General features: G+C 36.0%; 1 protein-coding gene across 4 annotated transcripts in view; it reads left to right on the top strand.

Annotated features, from left to right (window-relative positions):
• The window catches only part of Marf1 (meiosis regulator and mRNA stability factor 1-like protein), a 112,180-nt gene that overhangs the window by 45,002 nt on the left and 42,246 nt on the right, over window positions 1-24,932 (top strand). For all 4 annotated transcript variants that reach the window (XM_069836287.1, XM_069836289.1, XM_069836288.1 and 1 more), the window contains 9 exons: window positions 1,431-1,580; window positions 5,035-5,190; window positions 7,400-7,575; window positions 7,788-8,010; window positions 11,205-11,383; window positions 13,150-13,322; window positions 15,098-15,312; window positions 18,118-18,441; window positions 22,212-22,367. In XM_069836287.1, coding sequence (XP_069692388.1) covers window positions 1,431-1,580; window positions 5,035-5,190; window positions 7,400-7,575; window positions 7,788-8,010; window positions 11,205-11,383; window positions 13,150-13,322; window positions 15,098-15,312; window positions 18,118-18,441; window positions 22,212-22,367 — 1,752 coding nt within the window. The remainder of the gene's footprint in view (window positions 1-1,430; window positions 1,581-5,034; window positions 5,191-7,399; window positions 7,576-7,787; window positions 8,011-11,204; window positions 11,384-13,149; window positions 13,323-15,097; window positions 15,313-18,117; window positions 18,442-22,211; window positions 22,368-24,932) is intronic.

Here is a 24,932-nt window from a genome sequence, read left to right as displayed (position 1 = left end):
TTTAGGATTTTAAATCTTATGTTTAGGAATATATATGATTTTACGGGAAAAAAAAATAAAAATAAACAACTTACTGTTAATATATTTCAATGGCTTGGTAAAGATTTCCTCTCTTTAGGACACTCTAAGTCCTAACCTACGAATTAGGTCTTTTTAGGTCATATTGAATTTAAGAATGTTACTCTTTGCTACATGAAACGAATAAGAAAAGCGATATGTCGAGAGTAACGAAATTGCAACAAAATGATTCGAACCTAAGAATCCGGGACTTGCTCATTACTATTACATAGTCTAATTTTACAGCAAATTCACTCGACGATCCTCTTTCTTCGCAAGCTGATCAATTAGGTCACAACATACTGAACAACTACCACTAGAAGGATCTAGAGACAAATCTGCATTTGTTTCTGAACTCTCGATATATTTAAAATACTGTATTAATAAATATATCTCGTAACACAAAAGAAAAAAAATAACAGGAACACCTGCAAACAAGAGAAAAATCTAACAACATAAAAGAAAACTTTTACGCAAGGAGAGAAAACTAACAACACGTGACTTAAATTTATAAAACCAAGAAGAGAGAAAGAGAGAAAGTTTCCCAATACAGCCGAAACCAGCTGTGACTATAAGCAGTACAGTGGTATACTTGTCAGCGGTGGGTAGGACGTCCCCAAATTCGGCTCCCTTCGCACGTTCTAGTCAATTTTAAACACTCCGCTAACCAGCTATCTTATTGGTTGAACTGCTGTTGTCATGGTTACCGGGAGTAGAGTGATGTAGCAGACTCCTCTTCCATAGACACTGCAGGCTGCTAGATGTCGACTATACAGGTTACAACGCTATCTGTTATTTTTCAGTACGAATTATTTGTACTATCTACAGTATAGCGAGCGGGCATCACCAACTGAATGTGGTCGACTTACATCTTAGTCGTAGTGAATAGTAAAATTAATATAAAAGGAAAAATGTTCGCCATTTGCTATAACTTTTTTGTGATCTTAATTCAGCTGAAATTACTGCCATATTATGTTCTGGTAAAATATTAGGGGAGGCAAGGCCTCCCTTGCCTCCCCTGATAATCCGCCGCTGGTTGTTACTATTGTTGTTGTTGTTGTTGTTATTATTATTATTATTATTATTATTATTATTATTATTATTATTATTATTATTATTATTATTATTATTATTATTATTATTACTGATACTTTTATGCATAATGTTTTCCTGCAGCTGTCGTTTTCTCTTGTCCTCACTCCATTTACTATAGATAGGAGTTCCACTGTATTAATAATCCCATAAATATTGGCTGTATTGCAAGTACTGTTATTATATTCAGCAAGTAAAGTTAGACTTCAACGTTAAATTATAATGTGAAATGATACAGTAGCATAGTAGAATTTATCTATGTTTAATTTCTTTTCTATGAGATGGTCACAATGAGTAATGGTGGAAGTGGAAGAAAATGCAGAACCCCATCTCCATTTACGTTGTCATGCTCAGAGGGTACTGCACGAGGATGGCAAACAGTACTGCCAACACACAACACAACCTACAGTGATACTGAACACGAGCTAGAAGTAAGCACTAGATGTATTAATATTCTTAGATAAATAATTAAACTGGTGCTTGGTATTTTAAATAAAATCCAGTATAAAATGTCATTGTTCTGGTAAGATTAGATACAATAATGTATTGCATGCGTTTTCTCTCTAAAAAATCTACGTAAAGATTAATTTTTGGTCTACAGAATATATTTGTTATGGTAACAATGATTATTAGAAGAGAAAAATTCACTCCGGCACCAGGATCGAACCCAGGTCCTTGATTCAACGTACCGAGTGCTCTAACCACTGAGCTACGCCGAAGTTCAACCCACAGCACTGGATCTAATCTATTTTCTCTAGTGTTTTTCTCTTTGTGACCTGACTCTAAGTTTGACATATACATATTGAGTCAACTGCCATTATACAAGGAGCGCACTCAACTGAGTGATTTGGTGGCCGTAGATTCTTCACCCAACAGTGCATGTTACTGTGGAATTCCAGCCAGAAAGTCACTCAGTTGAGTGCACTCGTATAATGGTAGTTGACTTAATATATGTCAACATATATGTCGAACTTGGAGTCAGGCCACAAAGGGAAAAACACTAGAGGAGAGGGATTTGTCTCATTGCTGTGGATTGAACTTTGGCATAGCTCAGTGGTTAGAGTACTTGGTACGTAGAACCAAGGACCCGTGTTCGATCCCCGGCACCGGAGCGAATTTTTCTCCTCCAATAATAATCTTTACAAGATGTATAGCAATTGCATGGGCTTCAACTAAGTGAATTTACAATTTTATATACAGAGTGTTTCAAAAGTGGTGGTAAAAAATTTGGAGATGAGAAGTACAAATGAAGAGAATCAAAGAAGTTCCAGTAACATGCAAATTAACCATTTACGAGATAACTCCATTTCGTGCTGGTTGGGGCCCACTAAAGACAGAGTATTAATTCCAACAAAAGCAATGACAATTTCATTAATTTATCAATCACAAGCCAGCTAAATTCATAATTTTGACTTCAGTGACTGAACATACACAAAATAACCTTTTTTCGTTGAACAACAGTCAAGTTTATGGATAAACAAGGTACAGTACAGTATGAACATGTTAATTGAAGAAGTCTTCTCTGCAAAGACCCAAGAATGTGCTCGAGCAATTCTGTGTCATTTTTCATTTGCTAGAAGATGTCTACAATCCAATGCTGCAATTGTTCAGATGTGTTGTATAAACTAAGCTTCTTGCATAACCCCATACACAAAAATCCAAAAGATTTAAATCCGGTGATCTTTCACCATATCGTCTCACACTTAGAAGGAAATGGGATAGGGAGAGTACAGCATATGTGTGAAGCATAAATGTTGCTGCTTTACCGTATCCAGGTGCTCTGTTCACTGGTGGCCCCAACCAGCAAAACAGTGACATTATCTTGTAAATGGTTAATTTGTGATCCATGTTTACTGGAACTTTTTTGCTTATTTTCGTTTTTTTACTTCTGATCCCTAAAATATTGATCGTCACTTTTGAAATACCCTGTAGTATACTTTCAGAAATAAAATGTTTCCTGGTACAAATTTAAAGATAGCATTTTAATTAAAGAATTATTTGGGATATATCTATTATAATTGAGTCTGGTGCACTTTACTACAGTTCTCAGTGCTCCCTTTTTCTCCAAACACATAAGTGAGGTAAGTTTCAATCTCTTGTAATACGTTCAATTTCCAGTGGGTGTACCTCTTTCCTGCACCAATATGCCACTAATTTTTCCCTATATATAGATAGAAGAAATGAAACTGTGAATTTTGGAGTTGCCTTGCTCATGCACCAAATTCTTAAATTGTTCTGGATTTTGTGGTATAAAGTACCCAGGAAATTTAATTTATTTACATTTTGTAATACAATTGGTTCACCATCTGTAACCAATTGGTCTATCTTCTTTGTTTCCAAATTAGTTTGATCTCTATTCTAGTAAAGTATATTTTGGTATTTTCACATTGTATTTCTTTTCAAGATTTGAAGAGCTGGGTACAATTAATGTCTATAAATTATGTTGAAGATTCGATTGTGTCAGTCTGTACTATGTCTAGTCTGTTGGCTGGTATGAGTTGCTACCAAGTGTATTGCAGTGTATTCTTTTCTGTAATTTGTTTATGTCTGTGTTCATAATACATGTATGGAGAGACATTTCCTTTTCCTGTTGAAATTTCAGAGTTGCATCCAAGATGGTGGAGGATTAGGATTGTAATTGGTTCACTAATTAGTCATATAATAAATGGTAATATATATGTATTAACCCAAAATAAAATAATGTACATTATTAGAGTGGTTCCAGATTTTTGACTCTCCTTGTGTATTGATAAAAGTGAAATGTTGCGTTTCCCTGAAGTCTCAATTTTTTTTTTTTAATTGGCAACTCTAGACTTCTTGCTTGGCAGCCTTGTTGTTTTGCGTTTTATTCTATAGCTTATAGCAGGGGCGAATGCTAGTCACGAAAGTTAGGCTTGCTCTTTTATTCCTAGGGGAAGATGGGAGGATATAATAATTCATAATTAATAAAAATAATCAGACTCACATAAATAATTTATTTTATAATTATGAAATCATCATGAGTCATGGATCATATTTGCTTATCAGATGTAGAAGTTCGATATAATATAACAAATATGGCCAACAAAACAGTTTTAGTTTTTTCGACCCTGCCGACCAATGCACATTGTTGTATTGAGCTGCACTGAACGAGCGCACATATTCTGTATAATGTCTGTCTTCTCTTGAATAGTTCTTCGGGAAAATGGATTTAATAATAAGGTTTCAATGACACACAATTCCGAACTCATTGCAGTACTTCAAATTAATGTTTAAGAATTAATAATACATGCAGCAGCTAACATATGCATTCCGCTCACAGAATTACATTGCACTCGCAAATCACAGCACATTCCCGCTGTCAATACTGCTCTGTGTAACGTTAAATAGTCATTGGTGTAGCTCTCTGACCAGAGCTTCAAACAACACATAACAGAAGCATGTGCGCCTATGACGGACCAAGGAGGAAGGCACTTGCGTGCACGTCATATTCTCGCTGTTTCTACGTCTTTCCTGTAGCTCCAAGAAACGAGCAAGCGTTGCGATACTTGCGGTGTGCAGCCTGCGGATGGTATTATGCCTACACAGTATTCCAAAAATAAACAATAAATTTTAATGTACATAACGCCATTTTGAGAAATACACATTCTACGAAAATATTGGGCTTGCGCAGCAAGCATAGCATGCCCTGAGAAATCGCCCCTGGTTTATAGAACATCACAACTACCACATTCTGCTGTTCATTAATGTTAGGTTCAAGCATTGTTTTGTTTCTGCAGTATCTGACGATACTCTACCTGTATAAAGCTCACTTCATTGTTAAATTTACTTTGTTTATACATTTTAGAATGAGAGATTCTCTTGGATGTATTATTTTAAGAAGAAATTTTAAATCCATTTTTACAGCATTATTTTAATCCTATTTCCACTTCAAAGTTGGGAACCAGCGGTAATGCATCATGTCACAATCCTGTTGAACTTCAAGTTACAAACCTGGACCAAAATATTGATGCCAAAGAGTTGAAGAGGATGTTGCTGTCAGTTTTTAGAGAACATGTTATGGTAAGTGGAATTCCTGTTTCATTTCGTTTTCAGGTGGATTTATAAAAGTACAAGTCAGTGAGGAAACTACAAATTTTTAATGGAAATTAAACATTTAAGGCATTGTATTAAGATGTTAAAGTAGTGCAGTTTGTATCTTCCATATTTTTGTGTTTTCTTCCCATAATTTGTCAGTTTGTACATTTAACACTTAAGATATGGGCAGCACTTTTGAAACAGCAAATGATCATCAGTAATTTGTGTTGCTGTGTTCTTTAAGAATTATTTTCTGTTACATACAATTAAGTGTCCCTAATTGTGTTTTACTAATGATTGAGAAAAGAAAACTGGGCTGTTAATTGCAGAAATTTGAGCTCCATGTGTCCTAATTTCCTTTTATCAAAACTGATAATCAAATTTTCACAATTTTATGGTAATATCATTTGTCACAATATATTCAATGTTTATTGTAAGTAATTGTAATTTTTAGAGTAGTTAATTCTTTCCTTTAATATACCCCAATTGAATGATAAATTTATCTTTTTATGTACCCCCCCGTCTAGTCTTTAATGCACTTTTATACACCCATCTGGTTTTAAATTTCTCTTCTGTAATACACCTACATTTGATCTTAAATTATTTTTCTATAATACATTCAAATTAAACAATTAAGAGCTAAATACATGACATATCATTCTTTCACATTACAAGTGAAATGTATAATTAAAATAAAATGAAGAATTGAAAAATAGGACTGGAAAAAAATCGGCCAACCATTTTTGAAAATAAAAATTTGATTCCTGATTTGCCATGGAAAAAAGCTGTGGCATTATTTCGTTTAACTACTGGGCATGATTGCCGGGCTGCACACCTTCACAGAATGAACATCTCCACCTCACTTCAGTGTATTACAGTAGAACCCCGATTATATGTCACCCTATTAACCAATTGGCGGATTATCTGATTGTATATTTCTCGCTTTTTTTTTTTTTTTTCTTCAGAAATAAATAACTTGTATGAAGTACTGTTTTGTACATCATATTAGTAGTTCTACATATATTTTTGCTAGAGTGTGTTATTACAAGACTTTATCGTTACACAGCATTGTCTACTGATCGAATTGCCTTTACATAATGTTGTTGTTGTTTTCTAATGCCAGGCAATTGACACTAAAGTCATTTGACCTCTTGCACTCCAATATTTTTCAAAGATATTATCATGGCCAGCCACTGAAGCACAGATTTTGAGATGTTCCGAATCCATTTCTTAGTTTGAGTTGCACAATGGACAGTTAGGAGACTGATATATTCCAATTCTATGCAGATGCTTGGCCAAACAGTCATGGCCTGTTGCCAATCTAAATGCAGCTACAGACGATTTTCGTGGTAAATCGGGAATCATAACTTGATATAAAATGTCTTCCATGGGTGTTGACAGAAAATGTGTTGTGCTAAGTATCGAAAAAATATGGGAATAATTGAATGATTTGAGAAAGACAAACTGTGGCTCATCACGCATCAGAATATGAGATTGGAGTTACAACCGCGCGATTTAATAAAAAAAAAAAAAAACAAGAATAAAGTGTAAAAAAAATGTAAATCTAGAACATGAGACCTCCTTTATTCCTGTCTTTCCAGAGACAGGCATTGCGTCTTAAAAACCCGTTGTTGACAACCAGACTTAAATTAGTGAACTTCTGATTCACTACCTAGCGAGTTAAATACAAGATCAATCTTTCATGGTATGGATTATCCGTTTTTTTCGATCAAACGTTCAGTCCATCCCCTTCATTACCACGGATAATAGAGGTTCTACCATACTTGCAAACAATCAGATACTACAATGAATGAAGAACATATAGTACAGTGTCGAGCAGTAACCAAAACTCAAGGAGATATACCAATCCAATTAAAAAAATTAACTAGTGGAGTGCTAGAAGGAAAATGGAAGAAATCGAAAATCCAGAGCTTAGCAAACAATGGTAGCAACATTAATGTCTGGTCTTAAATTTCTCTCCCATATTATATCTCTGTTTAATATTAAACTTCTTTCATAATAAGCTGCTGTCTGATCTTAATTGTTTTTTTCCTACAGTATACCACGTCTGATCTTAAATTTCACCCCCATCTAATTTCAGTTTTCTTATAATACAGCCCGTCTATCCTCTTGTCTTTGTATTGGTTGAAATGTGACAAAATAGTTGTAATCATGTACTGAACTATTGTTGCAGGTGCTTCATGTGTCCGTGTTCGTACAGTCGGATGGCAATTATGCAGCTCATGTGAAAGTGCCTTCATTGCAAGACGCTCAGTATGCGATATCACAATTGCATCGACGGAAAGTTGGATACAAACGAATACTCATATCATATGCCAGTAGTGGTGGTCCGAGCCCACAGTTGATAAGGTATGTCCCCTGCGAGGGTCTTTGTCAAATAAGACTGGAAATTGCAATATATGGTACTTTTACTCACAAAAGTTTTAATAGCATTAAAAAAACACTGTCAAGTATGTGGGATTTAATGTGTAATGTGTGGGAGAAATATACGATTTTCTCTTGGTCTAAGTTTCTTAAATTTTATTTCTCCTCCAATACTATGATACTTGTCTTGTTTGCAGGTCACAAATTATTTCCTTGCTGTTGGAAGTACCAGGGCATCGACTCCCATTGTTCAAGTTTCGTGAGTTGTTTGAGAGTCGTTACCTAACATCTGTAAGTGTGTCAGACATGTACAAAATGAAAGACGTTTGTCTGATAACAGAAGAAACAACAGGAAGGATGGTAATACTGAATCCTGATCATCGCAATACTCCATCTCCATGCTTCCTTTCAAGTACACAGGTGACTATTAAAATAAAGTGGATTTCTCTTCTGGTGACTTTGTTTGTAGTTACTTTACTCGAGTATGGTGTTCTTTTGATTGTGGATTGTGTTATCAGCCAGTATACCATGAATGATAATGTAGACTGCACAGTGAGGTCACAAAGTAGACGTACCCCTGATGTATTCTTATTTAATTTACTTTGTGAATGTTGGAATCCCCATGTTTATGTTGGTACCGTGGTAACTGTTCAGTTATAACCAGACATCGGATTCTAGGGCAAATGCCTATTTTGTTTCTTTAGGAGAAAAGTAAAAATAATTATTAATATTTGTGTTTCATGGAAATTGAAAGGTATTCAAAGAGTTTTATAGTGCCCTAAAATGCCCTAAAACGGTTATCAGAGCCTAATTTGTTAATATTCGCCTAAAAATGCCTAACTCACTGTAAAGTTTCGCATTTTACTCTTACTTTTTATAATTTATACATGCATTCACTGCGAAATTTAAGGCATTTAAAAAGTGGAAAGTTCGCTTCACACCGGCCATGAAACCATTGATAAAGGAAACAAAATGTTTTGAATCTCACGACACTCGCAATAGATTTCACCGAATTTAACATGTTTGGAGGCATAAATGCCGACAAAGAACCAACCTTAGTTTTGAAGCAGGCAACAATCAGAACATGTGCTGCTACCGATTCAGAGATATACTATACTATAAAAATGACTGTTTTCGGTCTGAAACCGATTAGCTGTACTGCCCTTCAGAGTGTCATAAAATCACAATTTTTGGAGAAAGAGTGTTTTTGAAATATTTATGAAAAGTCGTAAAACTGCGAATTAGTAGGGTAAACCGTTACAAAATATTTAAAAGAATGGCCCTCCTAGTGTTAACACTACCAGGAAATGCAACAATAAGTGGAACTTTGTATTTTTGCGCCTGCTTTCAAAATGATTCTCAGTGACAAAAGGCAAAGGTTAACTGTGGAGAATTTAGAAAAAAATTCTGGTGGTGTACTGTGCAGATAATTATAATAAAGTCTGAGCATGGAACTGAATTTCAATAACTTAAAATGAGTAATCTTGATATCAATAATCATTATTTCATTAGTTTCAATATATTAAATTTGTGCAGCTCTGTTTATAAATATAATATAGTATTCTTTTTTAATGTTTAAACATACTTTTTTGTGCGTATTTTAGTGTATAACTAAAAATTTCAGTGAAAGAAATAAGTATGATACCTTGATGTGCCTAAAATGCCTATTTTCATTAAAATAGAGCCTAATTTTACAAATTTTGAGCTTATTTTAGGCGCCTAAAACTGCAATTTTTAGTGCCTAAAAATCCGATGTCTAGTTATAACCAAACTGGTGACCAGAGTCGTTTAGCACCGAACAAAGATTAGTGACAGCGGCTTGGGTTCATGAAATACATCATGCTGGCGACACAGTTCAGAAACAATTAAAATTAAATTTCGTGATTGCTTTGATGTGGAACTGCCAAGGAAACAACAGTGTTGGGGTGAGAAAAACATTCATTCGCATTGTGTAGTGTGAAAGACAGTTCCAGAAGTTGAAGGCCGAGAACAAAGCGGTAAACATGCCATGCTGTTGAGGCATCAGTGGAAAGGTCTCCCCTGAAAACCACTAGGAAAAGATCTGCAGAGTTTGGCATTCCTTGTTCGACCACGATCAGTCAATCTTCTTAATGTATCCAGCTGTTTGCTGACAACATAAAGTCCACTGTAGTCTGTTCAATTGTTGTTTTTCACGAGAAATGGGGGGTATTTTGATCGGTGTTCATTATAGACGCCTGTTGCTAGTAGCCAGAGGTGGGATGTAGTCAATATATACTGCAGGGTTGTGTCTTCTGCAACTGGTACTGACTATTTTAATTTACTTCTTTTGTGGTTTATGGATGGACAGATTTTAATTTACTTTTGTGGTTTATGGATGGACAGTATAGAAGAATGTGTTCCAGATCTTCATCATGATTATTACACCACAGACAAGTAGGATTATCAGAAATGTGAAATCGGTGTAGGTACAATTGAGTGACAATGTGACCTGTTCTGGCTCTTGTTAAAAATGTGTTGTTGTTTTCTAATGTCAGGCATTTGACAGTAAAGTCATTTGACCTCTTGCACTCCAATATTTTTCAAAGATATTATCATGACCAGCCACTGAAGCACAGTTAAATGGCAAGTTGTAGCCGATTTAAGTGAACACCATATTTTAACGTTTTGGTGGCTACTTCATTCACACACAACCCCCAGAATGTCTGGAGGACCACACCTGCTGTTGGTCGACGGGTCCATTGGACCTAGCTGGGAGATCTTGTTGATCACCAGCTTTCTCTCCTTAAGCCACTGGAGGACGATTTTAGTGCCATAGCAGGTCAGCACTAGGAACAGAAAAGTAGAAAGAGGAGGAAGGAAAAGGAAATGAATCCCTAGGCCTCGAATGCTCTAATGCCGTCGGGGTCGAAGAAAGTAAGAGTTCAGTCAGAGGACTGGATAGGAAAGGGTAAAGAGGGTATTAGGTATTGAATAGAGGAAAATTATACCAAATTCGGTCATTAACTCATCAAGCTGACCAGTGCTAATTGATGAGTAGCCCCTCCCTTTAGTTCAGCTCGTAAAATTATGCTTACTAACAGCTGCACCACAGGAAGGTAGGGATGGGACATTGGGTATTTGGCCAGGTTGGTTCCTTAAAGCCTTCAATGGGAAGGATTAATGGCTCTCCACCCTGTATCCGACAGATACCCTTTTGCAGCCTTGTTAAAAATGTTGTAACATGTCTGGGCAAGTTTTTGTACATCTCCAGGTCATTTGGTTTCTTTTGTACAGGCTGTAAAATTTTTCCTTTATCAGAAGAGAGACAATTGCTGACCATGATGAATCACATTAAAGTTGATTTAAAGTTCAAGCAATTTCGTCTACTTCACATCATTGAATTAAGTGGTGCTGAAATGAATTCACATAAAGCTGTAGGTGGGATGCTTCTTAAAACCATGAGGGAAGGGGCTGGGGGGGGGGGGGGTTGTGTGTATGTGCGCACGCGTGCGTATATATATATGAGGCTGCCTCTGGAATATTTCCTGTATTTAGCATACCTTGTCACATTTTCCGGGACATTATGCATTGTAGCATTTATGTACAGGTTTTTGTATTGTCGCCACAATTAAATTTTTTCATTTTTTGTATAGGACGGTCAGTCAATGGAACTACCCTACTGCACACTGCATCCTCGTAAACCAGGACCAGACAAAGGCTGGGCCGAGCAGGAAATGGGCGTACTTCCTAACGTCCGCATAGGACTTGAAGCTCTCTCACTGCATATTCATACTTTACTTCAGACACACAATGGCAGTCTTCCACTGCCGAGGTAAGTGCATGATTTTTCATACTATATCTTGTCCTGGGTTTTCAAAATAATGTAATTTTACTATGTGTGAAGTTTTATTGTTCCGTGCTGGACCCAGTTTCTTTCACTTTAAATTTATTGTTTAAATAATATAAAAAAAATTAATAATAAAATATCTTTTGCCTGATGTAGATTTTGCTTATGTTCATGCTTAAATTCCCATCTTTCCCCTTCTTAAATCTCTCATCTAGTCCTTTCTCTCTATAAATTTTCCGACAATTCCATCACTTCTCTTCACTCTGATTTCCACTTTCACCTTTTCTCTCCACTGCCTCGTTTTTCTCCACGTCTGTCTTTACCTTTGGCAGCTGGGGTCATTTGGTAGTGCAACTGGTTAAGACTTGAAGGTTCTGGGTTCACTCCTGGGATGGTGGCGAGATTTTTTTCGTTGCCAAAACTTGCAGAATGGTCCCAAGCTCGCTCCATCTCCTGTCAAATTGAGTACCAAGTCTTTCCCGGAGGCTAAAGATAGTCGAAGTGTGGTGCTGACCACATCACCTCATTCCAGTGCCAAGGTTATGAAAATATGGATCTGCTATCTTCTCCATATCCTTAAGCGTCTTCATGATGTGTAAAAGGGTTACCTCCTTTACCGTTAGCTCATCACTTTTTCTTTATTGTATATTTTTCCCTTTTTCCTGTTTCTTCTCTTACTCTCTGCCCCCCCTTTTTTTTTTTTTAATTTCCTCTTTACATCCTTTTCCACTGGAATTGTGTTGATGGAGGGTGTGGACTAGTCTACATGCACTTAAGTCATACATATGTGGACTCCTTTGTGTTGTTTCTTAAGTTTCGTGTTGGCGAGAAATGGCCCTTAAATTGTTCGTGGGTCCCTCTTATTTAGAGCTATTTTACTTGTAGTAAATCAACAACAAATTTCTCTCGGTTTCACTTCTCTTTTGAGGAATGTCGTGCTAGTGATTTTTTAAGAAATCATCACTGAAGATAAGGTTTGAACCTGTGATCCTCGGGTTCTGAATAAAATATCAATTGAATAATTTCAAGGAAAAATTGTTCCGGAGCCGAGTATCGATCCCGGGACCCTTTGCTTAGCGCGTGAATGCTCTACCAACTGAGCTACCCCAGGAACTATACACGACGTCACAATTTTTCCTTTTATATCCACACAACTCACATGAGCTGACAAGACGCCAGAACTCAACTGTGAGTGCACACAATACTGTGTGACTTAATTTGTGGCTTTCTGTTAACATACCTCCGGTAACGAATGTATTATACAAATCTGGCTTTCAGGTAGTAGCTCCCTGTAAAGCAGGTTTGAATAATTTCAAGGAAAAGTTGTTCCAGAGCCGGGTATCGATCCCGGGACCCTTCGCTTAGCGCACGAACACTCTACCGACTGAGCTCCGGAACAATTTTTCCTTGAAATTATTCAAACCTGCTTTACAGGGAGCTACTACCTGAAAGCCAGATATGTATAAAATATCAATTATCCTAAAATTCTAGATATTTGACTGTCTGCAAATACCCCCAAAAATGAGCAAAAATCTCTACTCTGTATAAAAATAATAGCGTATACCTTTGCTGAGGTTCTGGCTGATACATTTATTACCAGACTATACATCTCATTTGAGGATATGTGTCTGAGGAACAGTTGTTGCATACATCTCAAACTGTATAAACTGGATTCATTTCTTATTTTTAGTAATTGAAACTATTAATATTCTTACTCCATCTGACTGGTGTAAACACTTAATGTCTTTCAGTTTGCCCATTTGCTACAGTGCCCAATTTGATAGCCTTGCAGTGGATGAGACAGGAGTGCCTCTAGAACATCTTGTGAGCTGTCTCCCAGGCATAGAGATATATCAAGGAGTGGGTTGCGTTAAATATGTGCGATGGCTGAAAAGTAAGGCAAATGGAGATGTACCAAATGATGGTGAGTTATCAGTTTTCCATACAGAGTAGCCCAAAAATTGTATACACTGTTTCTTCATCAGTAACTTTGGAACAAATTGAGATAAAATTCTCGTTTTTGGGGAAATTGTAGCTTAATGTAGGTGTATACTTTTTTTGGGCTACTCTGTATGTGAAAATTAGTGCTAATATTCTTAAATTTGAAACTAAGAGGTGTTCTTACAAATGTTGTTGCTGTCTAGTTCCTTGCATTTGGCAATGAAGCCATTAGCAGTCGTGCTTTCCAATACTTTTGAACTGTAGTTTCTTCTGATCTTAATGCTTCACAGGTCTTCAAGTGGTCTTCATTCATTTCTGCTGGATCGTTACACAGGACACATATGGGTCAAGCTGAGATACCTATTCTATAGAGATGACTTGCTAGACAGTCATGATTTGTCAATAGTCTGAAGGCTGCAACTGCTGTTTTCCTTGGTCTCTGGGGGATTATATCTGGGTTGGAAAGTAGTGTAATCCATTTTTTGTCTTTAGCATTTGATTCTATTTCTTGTAGGTATGAATGAGAAAATTTTGTAGTGATCAAGCGTTTTATTGAGGAATATGAGAAATTAAATTTAGATTTTTGTTTTATTGTTGTGCCTTTCTTGGCAAGTGTGTCTGCGGTTTCATTCCCCATGACTCCACAGTGTGCTGGAATCCATTGGAGATGGACAATCTTATTAACTTCTTGGAGTTGTGTTAACATTTTGTAGCATTCTCTTATTTTTGTTGACTTCTTTGTAGCATTTGAACATATTCCCTGAATTGCAGCTTTAGAATCTGAAAGAATTACTGTCTTGTTATATTTATTTAAGGGAAGATTTAATAACTGTCGGAGAGCAATGTGTATAGCCTCTATTTCACCATCATAATTTGTTGTCTCTGCCAACAGAATGATAAAAGGAAAAATGTGTACATGTAACTCCAGCTCCAGTAAGGTTTTCTGTGGTTGATCCATCTGTATATATGTGTAGCCATTCTTCTGTAGGGTATCTAGTATTGATCGTTTCCAGTGCTAGAAGTTTTTATATTTCTTTTGGTGTGTCTGATTTACTTATTTCCTCTGTTAATTCCAAACTGAAGGTAGGTTGCAATAATTCCAATGGATTTTCTCTTATAAGTAAATTTTCTCTTGTGTTAGGAATGCTCAGTTTGGATTTAATCTGTGTTACCTTTTCTAGGAAACTACTATGAGTTTTAAGGATTGAAGAAGGGAGGTTCTTTCCTGTCCATTTAGAGTTTGGCAGTCGTAACATTTTCTCATGTTGGAGCAGTGCTTGTTCTTCTATTTTTGTTGTTATTGATGGGATCCGTGTTAAGGCAAGCATGGCATCAACAGGTGTGGATTTAACTGCTCCAGTGATTAGGCGAAGAGCCTGATTTTGTATTTGTTCAAGTTTATTGATGTTAGCATTTGCTGCTCTTATTAAAGCTTCAGAACAGTACAAGAGGTTTGGCTTAATATACATTTGTTCTTACAAATTTAATTCACTCTGTTTAATAGTCCATTCCAACTTAAAGCTGTGTAGGCCTATATTTAATATCGTAGTATATTGTTTATTCTATATGCTGAGTGTTAAATGAATAATATGTGAAATTTTTACCTTAGATTTAATCTTAAAGTAAATTTAAATTGATTGTTTCGTATGTTGAACAAGTTGTCACACTAATGTGAGATAATTGCTCTTCCATTCAGTTTAATGTGATTACAATTGTTAACTTACAAAAAAATGGTATAGAGACTGAATTGTGTTACAGAAATAGTGAAATGTGTGAGTCCTCCATTAGTCTCCCAGCTGGCTCTGTTCAGCAGAGAACTAGTGGATTTGCTCAAAACTTCCCCACACTGCCAGTTGCTCTTCAACCGGTTTATTCCTGCTTACCATCACCACTTTGGAAGACAGTGCAGAGTGGCAGACTACGGTTTCACTAAGCTAATTGATCTCATGGAGGCTTTGCCACATATTGTACAGGTTTGTACGCATTATTTGTACAGTAGGGCTTGTTAATTTGTTCTGGAAAACTGCAATGGATATTGAATTAATCGAAACATTAAACCTAGAGACACTTTCTTCTGAAAATTATAGACTCCTTTTTTTTTTAAAGTTATAGCCTAGATCATATATGTGTTGTGCGACTGTCGCTTAGGTCACACTGATTGCTAGCCGGATGGCTACTGCGTTCGTCTTCTCCTCATTCTCGTCAGGATTTCTGACACCACCATTGTACACAACGATGGAAAACTACTTTTCGGGAATAACTGGAGCTCTCAGGATACTATAGGAAACTACAAGACTACTAAACTAAGTCTGAAAATGATTGCGTTATTGTACACTACTTGATTTATTCTATATTTACAAAAATATACAAAGTTACTTACAAGGTAATTCATCAGATGACGCCATGCCGCTCAGATTCACGCTCTCTGCCAGTCTTCACCAACTAACTAACTGCCCCACGCGTCTCCTTTCCAACACTTTTTATGTTTCGGTACCTGTTTCCCGCCCGGGGTACCGACCACGCCATCCACCAAGTGAGATGGTCTTAAAACACTTTTGACTTCACGCACTTACAAATATCGTCTTAATCAATCATTTCTTATACTTAATTTTAATTTAGTGCATTATAGTGACAAGTCACTATAATGAGATTACGCGCAAGAAAAGAGTCTGAACAATGCATAATATAATTTAGCCAATTAAAATGCATGCTTTGTCCTACTGGACCAATGGGATTGGGCCAGCAAACGATCTGAAGCGTAAGAATACTTTCGTTGTAGGCAGTGATTTTACCATATGCCCGACAAGACTCTATACCGCTGGCTAAGCATCCAAGACCGTGTATTCCGCTGATTCTTTTCCTGTTTCAAATTTAATACTCAACAGGAAATCATGCTACAGGGCGTTCTTTAGCCCTGGGGCATAACATATGTAACAGATAACTCATCGCTATGTTAAAATCGGCAGCACTTCGAAGAGAACAACCACCAGGATTGCCACCCGTCCGTCGTAAACAAACACGAGATGGCAGTACAGTCGCTAATGCAATTCAAATGGGAATTATGACGTGACTTCTTATGTAACAACTAGATGGCAGCGTAGTAAACCTGACAAAAGTTGTTAACCTCAAAGCCTATAAAGCTGATCTATCTGGGTATATATAGGGTTATAGCTTGGAAATTGCATATTACAAGATACAATTTCTTAACATTGTCACATTGATGTAATATAATTAAAAAATGAATTCCCTTACATTTCTTAGAACATTTCTTCCCTTAGAAAACAACATTTCTTACAGGATTTTAACAGAATAACTTAATAAATAGTGTAAAACTTAGTATACACTGACTCTCGTATTTTTTGATGAAATGCTAAGTTTGTGTACCGACTTTGACTTTGAAATTAATAGCTGACACTCTCTTTAATGCCATGTCACAAAGGCAGTGAGCCTACAAATTATACAAAAAGTTTTAATTACAACAAGAAAAAAAAAATGGCTTTCACACATTTTATTAAAAATGTCAGGTTTGCTAAGCTTTCGAACAATAGCATTTTTGTATAGCTGCTGCATGTAAAACTTGAAATGTAGAGCGTAAAATCATTTTATCTTGCTGAAATGTTCTGGAGACTACAAAATTTTCTAGGCCTCTTATTTTATCAGTAAGTAATACCTTTTAATCTTTCCTTAGGAACTGTAATTTTTGCGCTCTCTCGAGCCAATACTGAAGACAATGACACATACCAATATCTACACTACACCGCCATTAAGTATATGAAAAAGACCCAACCCCACTGGGCTAATAAGTATAAAAATATTTGATTTTTAATAATATTATTATCTTACTTAAGTTTTGTAGTGTATAAACTCAGTAAATTATAAAAATGATTATCTAAATTAAGATAATCTCTACATTTACTTACATAACCTCAAAACGTTTCACTTTCATGTCATCAATATAGCATCAGTACAATTAATGAAAAATAGATGCATCATGATATTAACTATAATAATATTTAATTTCTAATGATAATAATGTCATCAAACCACCTCAAGTTTCGTAGATTTGAATATCCAATACACAGCTGTACTCAGAAAATTATTATACACTGCAGAATCAGTTTTTAATAACAAATTGAATTGAGCTCTAAATATGTCGGCAATCCTGCAGGTCATGGCCTTCGTGTAATAGCCTATTGTTTATTGTAGTGTGTGTTTTGTTCTGAAATTCAATCAAGTCGGCCGTGATTCGATAAAATTAGTTCTCAAAACTGACAACAGATGGATTTTGGAAAATAGGAAAATTATGTAGGGAAATTGACATTTCACTGAAAACTACTGCTTTTCCGAAAAACTTTGGGTTCCAAGCTTCAAAATGAGGGGCCATTTATTAAAATCCGTTCAGCCGTTTTCCCGTAATTTCCATTACCAGTTCAAATTATATGTATAGATAGCTACCTTCACCATTAAAAGCAATTATTTAGGGCATTTTAGACTGTGACATTGCTTTTAAGTCCAATAAAACACTTGTATTTTGTTCCTTTCTGTGAAAGTTATTAACGTTTAATGAACGTTAAAATTTTAATTGCTAGGAATAAAATAGGTTAAAACGTAAGAATCTAAGGAACTGTCACATGGTTACGCCTATACATGTATTTATTATTTAATTTTTTTCTGTACACTTATTATTATCGTTGTTTCTGTGCCCCACTCTTGTCCATTGTTATCCACATCATATGTTGCACATAGTGCATACATACCTGTACTTGAATTGTTTTCAGGTGATGGGGGAAGGCAACAAGAGGGTGATAACGCTCTCACATCGAGCCCAGGTGCGTCGCTTCACATCTGATCTGCTGAGAATTCTTAAATCTCAGGCCAGCAAGCAAGTGGCTCTTTCAGAATTTCCTACGGTATACCAGCGTGTCCTCAGCCGGCCTTGGGACATTGTTGATTACGGAGTGTGTGAACTGAAAGATATTCTGGGAGAAGTGTCAGAGAATACAGTCGTTGTTACAGAACAAAATGGTGATGTAATCATCTCCATACCTAAAAGGGAACAAACTGCAGAAGAAATGGAAAAGACAAAACAGTTTGCAGGCGAGGTAAGACATCTTGCCCACTCCTCCTATAGTCCCGTCGCTGTAATTTCCGGCAGCCAATGGCGTTGCAGGTTGGCTACATTTAAACGTGGGCATCTTGTGATTTGCTCAGGAAGACGTTATTCATTTCTTAAGGCTCGATAAATACTTAATATAATCGCCCGCCATTTTGGCTCTTTCGTTGGCGTTCACAGAAAGCACACGAAGGCGTTATTTGCCGCTCAATTATTTGCTGAATTACAGTGCGTTTGATTTATTATCATAGGAGCTACGACATGATAATGTTTAATGGTGTGGCAGATAGATTCCTCGTATGGTAGCTCGGCAACAAAAGAACAAAAATGGCGAACGATACTACCTGCCTAGACTTTATAGAGCCTTCACTTCCTAAGATGTAAGCAAAGAGGAGGAGTCACGCCGGGAATAACAGCGTCGCAACTATAATAGCATCACAGTTTTTGCTTGAAGCATTCAACTGAAGTAGTATTGTTGTATAGATAAAGTTACTACATTTTTATGTATAATTTCGAGGCAGGTCACATTTTATACCGAATGAACTGTAAGTAGTACCATTATTTTGAGGGGATTATTCCTTGAGATATTTCAAACAAAAACTTTTAATACAGTTTTGTTCGTTTTTGTTTCCTTTTAGAGATAAAATTTTTTTTATACGAAACCTTCAAAACCATTGATTTAATTCTCAATATGCTCAGTCAATTTAAGTGAGCAGTTTATTATGATGATAAATTATTGAAAGAATTTTAATTTTGTCCTTTAAATGTGAAGAAATTTGATCCAGACAAATGTAAGTTTTTGTTCTGCAAAGGAATTTTACAATGTTACTTTTGTTCGGATGAAATTTCTACACATTTAAAGGACAGATCTAAAATTCTTTCCGTCATTTACAGTCATAATATACTGCTCTCTTAAACTGATTGAACATATTGGGAGTTACATCAATGGCTTTCCCAAAACACACTATTAAATGTTTCATATAAAACAATTTTTATCTCGAAAAGGAAGCAAAAACGAGCAAAATTGTATGAAACGTTTTTGTTTGAAATATTGCAAAGAATAATCCACTGAAATTAATGACATTACTTATGGTTCACCCTGTATAATAAATAAGAACGAGACTGATTCGTTAGTTGTTCAGAAGACGAATTTGTACATGGTAAAATAAATTAATGGCATGCCAAAAAAAAAAAATTACACTTTTCACGTCTGAGGTATTAAAGACATTCTTCTTGTATACTTGTTTTTTTGAAAGATGGGACATGACAAGAGCGTTGCGATCGGAAAAACAAATGAATATCACATAGAGTGGCAGGCCTGTTGCTATGGTAACAACGGTTGAGTTGCCAAACTTACTGTTCCCACGTGGCGAGTACTTAATAGCTCTCTTGGCAACATTTATTGTGCACACAATGTTAGCATTGGTACGTTTCGTCTTTGATTCGCTGTCAACTTTTGTATTGTTTTCTTATCTTTGCGTCAATTGTCAATGAATGTTTTAACGTCAGCCATCTTAACGTCGATTGCTAGCTTCCATCAGCTGGCAGCATGGTAGTCCATATTGGCAACATAGCACTGTAGTTCCAAGCTCGACCACTTAACTGTCATGTCCCATCTTTAAAAAAAACAAGTATAGTTCCCTTTACTGTATAATACTTGTCGATAAAATATAAAAACTTTAGAAACTTGAAAATTTTAGAAGTTTTTACAAAGGTAATTACCTTGGATTGCATGACTGTCCCGTTTTTGCATGATTTCTGACTTTGTCAGCAGGCAGTGGTCTACTCAGTACTCCAAAACAGGACTGTACAGAAACCCAAAGTACATTATCTTTTTTGAAAACAATTTTCTTAAAGTTTTAAATTTTTACATTTTATTTTACTAAAGACATTTTTGTCATGATATTTTGAATTTGTTCTTTCGACATACTGTAACAATAATGTCCTAGTGACTTACGTACTCTGAAAGTACAAATTGACATTAATTTATGTTTTTAGAATTTGTCAAGTCTATTATATAACCTCGAAGAAAAATAATTTTTGTAGACTGTTGCATCTCTATTGACTGAACTTCTTGATGTTTGAGTAGTTGCCATATTTGTCATTGGGTCCTATGCACATGGGTCCAAAATCACAGGCAAGAACATTGAATTTGTAATGGTGGTAAATATATTTAATGTAACGTCTTCAAAAGAAAATACAACTGAAAGTATTATGTATAGATTTGACACTTGAAAGAATTATTGGCGCTAAATGGAAGGACTGGAGCTATAATTTTTTCAGGCATTTTTCGTTCAATTTTTGCTTCACTGACATGCCTGTAGGCCCATGAGTTTGCTGTGATTTCTGATGATTGAACCGTGAAATCAAAAACCTAATTCTAAAACCTACAAGAGCATTAAAACTTACGGAAATGTGTCAAAAAAGTTACATATTCAATGCTGCAAATACGGACCTACACTAAATCTATAGAAATCGCTGCTGGACATGTTTATTCATGAATAAGGCCCGTAACACACTTGCAGAGTTTTCGCTAGCGAGAAATGTGTTGCGAGAAAATTAAAAAATTGATAACATGGATTCGAATGGACGTCCACACACTGGAAGAGATTCTCGCTCGAGTTTCTCGCTGGAATCGGTAGCTCAGCGAATTTTCTTGACACATTTATCAAAGATGTGTGACATTTATACTCTTTATGAGGATTGAATGTAGAAAAAGATATCACAGGTGGTGATGAATTGTATTGTTTTTATTTGAAAATGAGGAAAGATGGCTGATAATTGCAGTCAGAAACTTAATCGAAATTGTACGATATCACCCATAGGCCTATTTATATGATACACGGGATGAAAATTATAAAAACACGAAACTTAAAGAAGAAATCTGGAGACAAATATCAGATTATCTGAAAATAAATAGGGCTATATTTTATTTTGATGAGATTTAATAGTATTAATTAAACATTTGAAATAATGTATCTATATGTCTTAACAGTTTACGTAATTTCAATCAGAATATAGCAAAGAATTCTCTATCATATCATGAGTGGCAAAAAAAAAAACTGTGGTCTATTGAACCTGAAATAACGCCTAAATGTATCATCATTCAAATCGAAACCAGTGTATTTCTGGCTTTAATTTTAGGCGTACTTTTTCTTTTCATTAACAAAATATGTTCATGTAACTCCATTTCCTCATCATCTGAATACTCAGATTCAACATAGCGTTCGTACGTAATTTGTAAAGTACGACAGTATACTTACAGGTTATATATTTAAGTACGACAATATACATAAATACATAACCTATAATATTTCCCCCAACGAGTCATTACTATAATCAGAAAAATGCTTTCTGCATGAAGGCAGTGCATAGATGATCATAGCGAGGTGTGATCTGTGATAGCGAGAACTCACCAAGTGTGTGAAGGAAGGCTCTTCGCCTATTTCTTGCAACACATTTCTCGCTAGCGAAAACTCTTCAAGTGTGTTACGGGCCTAAAGGGCAGGAAATTTACCACCTGGAGAACCCCAGAATAAACTCCAACCAGGATTTGAACCTGTACCGCTCATTTCATGACCAGATGTGCTTTTAGTCCACAGTGGTGGAAGACAGGTGCAAGTCTTCCCCAGATATCAGGAAAGCCCAAGAAAATTAGAACATGTTAGAACTCATACTAAAATATCTCTTTGTCTGAACATGTTTTAGCATTGTGTGGCATCCTAGTAGTAGTTTGAGTTATTCTGTCATGTTTTCCAGGTGGTTGAGCTGTTGCGACATGCTCCCCAGTGCAGCATGCTGTTCAACAAATTCATCCCAGCTTATCATCATCATTATGGTCATCAGTGTCGAGTTGCTGATTATGGTTTCACTAAACTCAAAGAATTATTTGAAGCTATTCCTGAAGTCGCTAAGGTATGTGCAGATTTTCCTTCCAGAGTGTGATGGTACAAGGAGTACAAAACTGAACTGATGCAGTAGTACAGTATATGTGTGGAAAAGGAAGTTTCACTACCCACTGGTCTAAAAGTGTCAGCACACTTTATAGACGTTACAGTGAAACTTATTTTTTGGAAAGGACTGGGAACTGAAAACAATACTGATGGGATAATTGTTATAAGACAAAAGTGAAATGCATAATGAACACAAAACAAAATGGAAAAATTAAGAATTCATCACAAAATGTTCAGGAAAGAAAATGTTACTGCCATATTTCAGTTTTAACTCACCATCCCTTCCATGTATTGTGGGTCCCTATCACCATGGCATGGCGCGTCCTCAGGTTGTGGATAGAGGAGACAGCCTCCAGATATGGAGGATAGCTGCGAATATATTGAATAAGCAGTCGTGGACAGCCGATAAGGGGTGGTCCTCCAGCTTGGGGGTTGGGCGAAGGGCTAACAACCCATCACCGTAAAAAACAGCTTGTTACGTATCCCTATAATAAGCCTCGGAATAGGACTGATTCTCTGGCACGACCACAGCAAAGGAATAAGGATTTGAGATTTGGCACTTGTAACGTAACTAGTCTTTATAGAACAGGAGGGGTAACATTAGTAGCAAAAGAACTAGCTAGATGTAGAATGGACTTCGTAGGAGTACAAGAGGTTAGGTTAGATGGGAATGGCATATCACAAATAGGAGATTACTTGTTGTATTATGGGGAAGGAAACAATAATCACCAATTAGGAACAGGATTCTTTGTTCATAAAAGAATAAAATCAGCAGTAAAAAAGGTCGAATTTATCAGTGACAGGTTATCATATTTAGTACTTAAGGGTAGATGGTGCGACATCATAGTTATAAATGCTCACGCCCCTACAGAAGAGAAAGACGACCATATAAAGAATAGCTTCTATGAGGAATTGGAACAGACTTTCGATCAGTTATCTAGATATCACATGAAAATTTTATTGGGGGATTTCAATGCTAAAGTAGGACGGGAGGATATTTTTAGACCAACTATTGGAAAAGAGAGCCTACACGCAATTAGTAGTGACAATGGAGTTAGATTAGTCAACTTTGCCACATCGAAAAATTTAATTGTCAAAAGTACAACATTCCCCCATAAGGATATACATAAATATACTTGGACTTCTCCAGATGGATTGACACACAACCAAATAGATCACATCTTGATAGGGAGGCCGAGACGTAGATGGGAGGATAATATTAAAATGGATTTGAGGGAGGTGGGGTATGATGATAGAGACTGGATTAATCTTGCACAGGATAGGGAACGCTGGCGGGCTTATGTGAGGGCGGCAATGAACCTTCGGGTTCCTTAAAAGCCATTTGTAAGTAAGTAAGTTGTAACTCGCCATCCCTTCCCATCCCCCCCTCCCCCCAAAGAAAAAAGAAAGAATATAGCTGCTTATCTCGGAAGCAACACATGTTTGTGAGAATACAGTTTCAAAAAAAAAAATATATATATATATATATATATATATTCTCGTTTCAAGGAGGGAAAAACAATGGTATTAATTATTTGTGATTTATGGTCATATCTATCTGCCTTGATGTTGGAATCTATATATAGTTCCGAAACATTGGAAATGTCAAGTTGCAGGACATTGTGGAATATCCAAAAGTCTATTTAACGGTATTTATTATATAAAATACATCAAATATCAAGTTACAGTCCATAAATTAAAATTATTCTCTTCACTGTTATAATTAATTATCCCCAGCCTGATGGTCACCCAGACATACCGTATGTATTGTAATAGAACCAAGAATTCTAAACTGTTGGATCAAAATGTCACAGTCTGTGGCATGGTTTAACACTGTTTATATGGATCTTTTTCTGAGAGTATACAATTGTTTACATGGACCTTTTTCTGGGACTATAAAAGTCAAAATTATGTATTTGAGAAAATGATACAACAGTAACAGAATCAAAACTAGTTCGATTAATTAAAATGTGTCTTAGTGAAACTTACAGCAGAGTCCGTATAGGCCAGTTTCTATCTGATGCTTTTCCAATTCACTGCGGGTTAAAGCAGGTAGATGCACTATCACCTTTACTTTTTAACTTCGCTCTAGAATATGCCATTAGGAAAGTTCAGGATAACAGAGAGGGTTTGGAATTGAACGGGTTACATCAGCTGCTTGTCTATGCGGATGACTTGAATATGTTAGGAGAAAATCCTCAAACGATTAGGGAAAACGCGAAAATTCTACTTGAAGCAAGTAAAGAGATAGGGTTGGAAGTAAATCCTGAAAAGACTAAGTGTATGATAATGTCTCGTGATCAGAATATTGTACGAAATGGAACTATAAAAGTTGGAGATTTATCCTTCGAAGAGGTGGAAAAATTCAAATATCTTGGAGCAACAATAACAAATATAAATGACACTCGGGAGGAAATTAAACGCAGAATAAATATGGGAAATTCCTGTTATTATTCGGTTGAGAAGCTTTTGTCATCTAGTCTGCTGTCAAAAAATCTGAAAGTTAGAATTTATAAAACAGTTATAT

This window comes from Periplaneta americana, chromosome 9 (assembly GCF_040183065.1).
Source record: "Periplaneta americana isolate PAMFEO1 chromosome 9, P.americana_PAMFEO1_priV1, whole genome shotgun sequence".
Classification (NCBI taxonomy): Eukaryota; Metazoa; Arthropoda; class Insecta; order Blattodea; family Blattidae; genus Periplaneta; species Periplaneta americana.
This window is presented reverse-complemented; position numbering and strand designations above follow the sequence as displayed.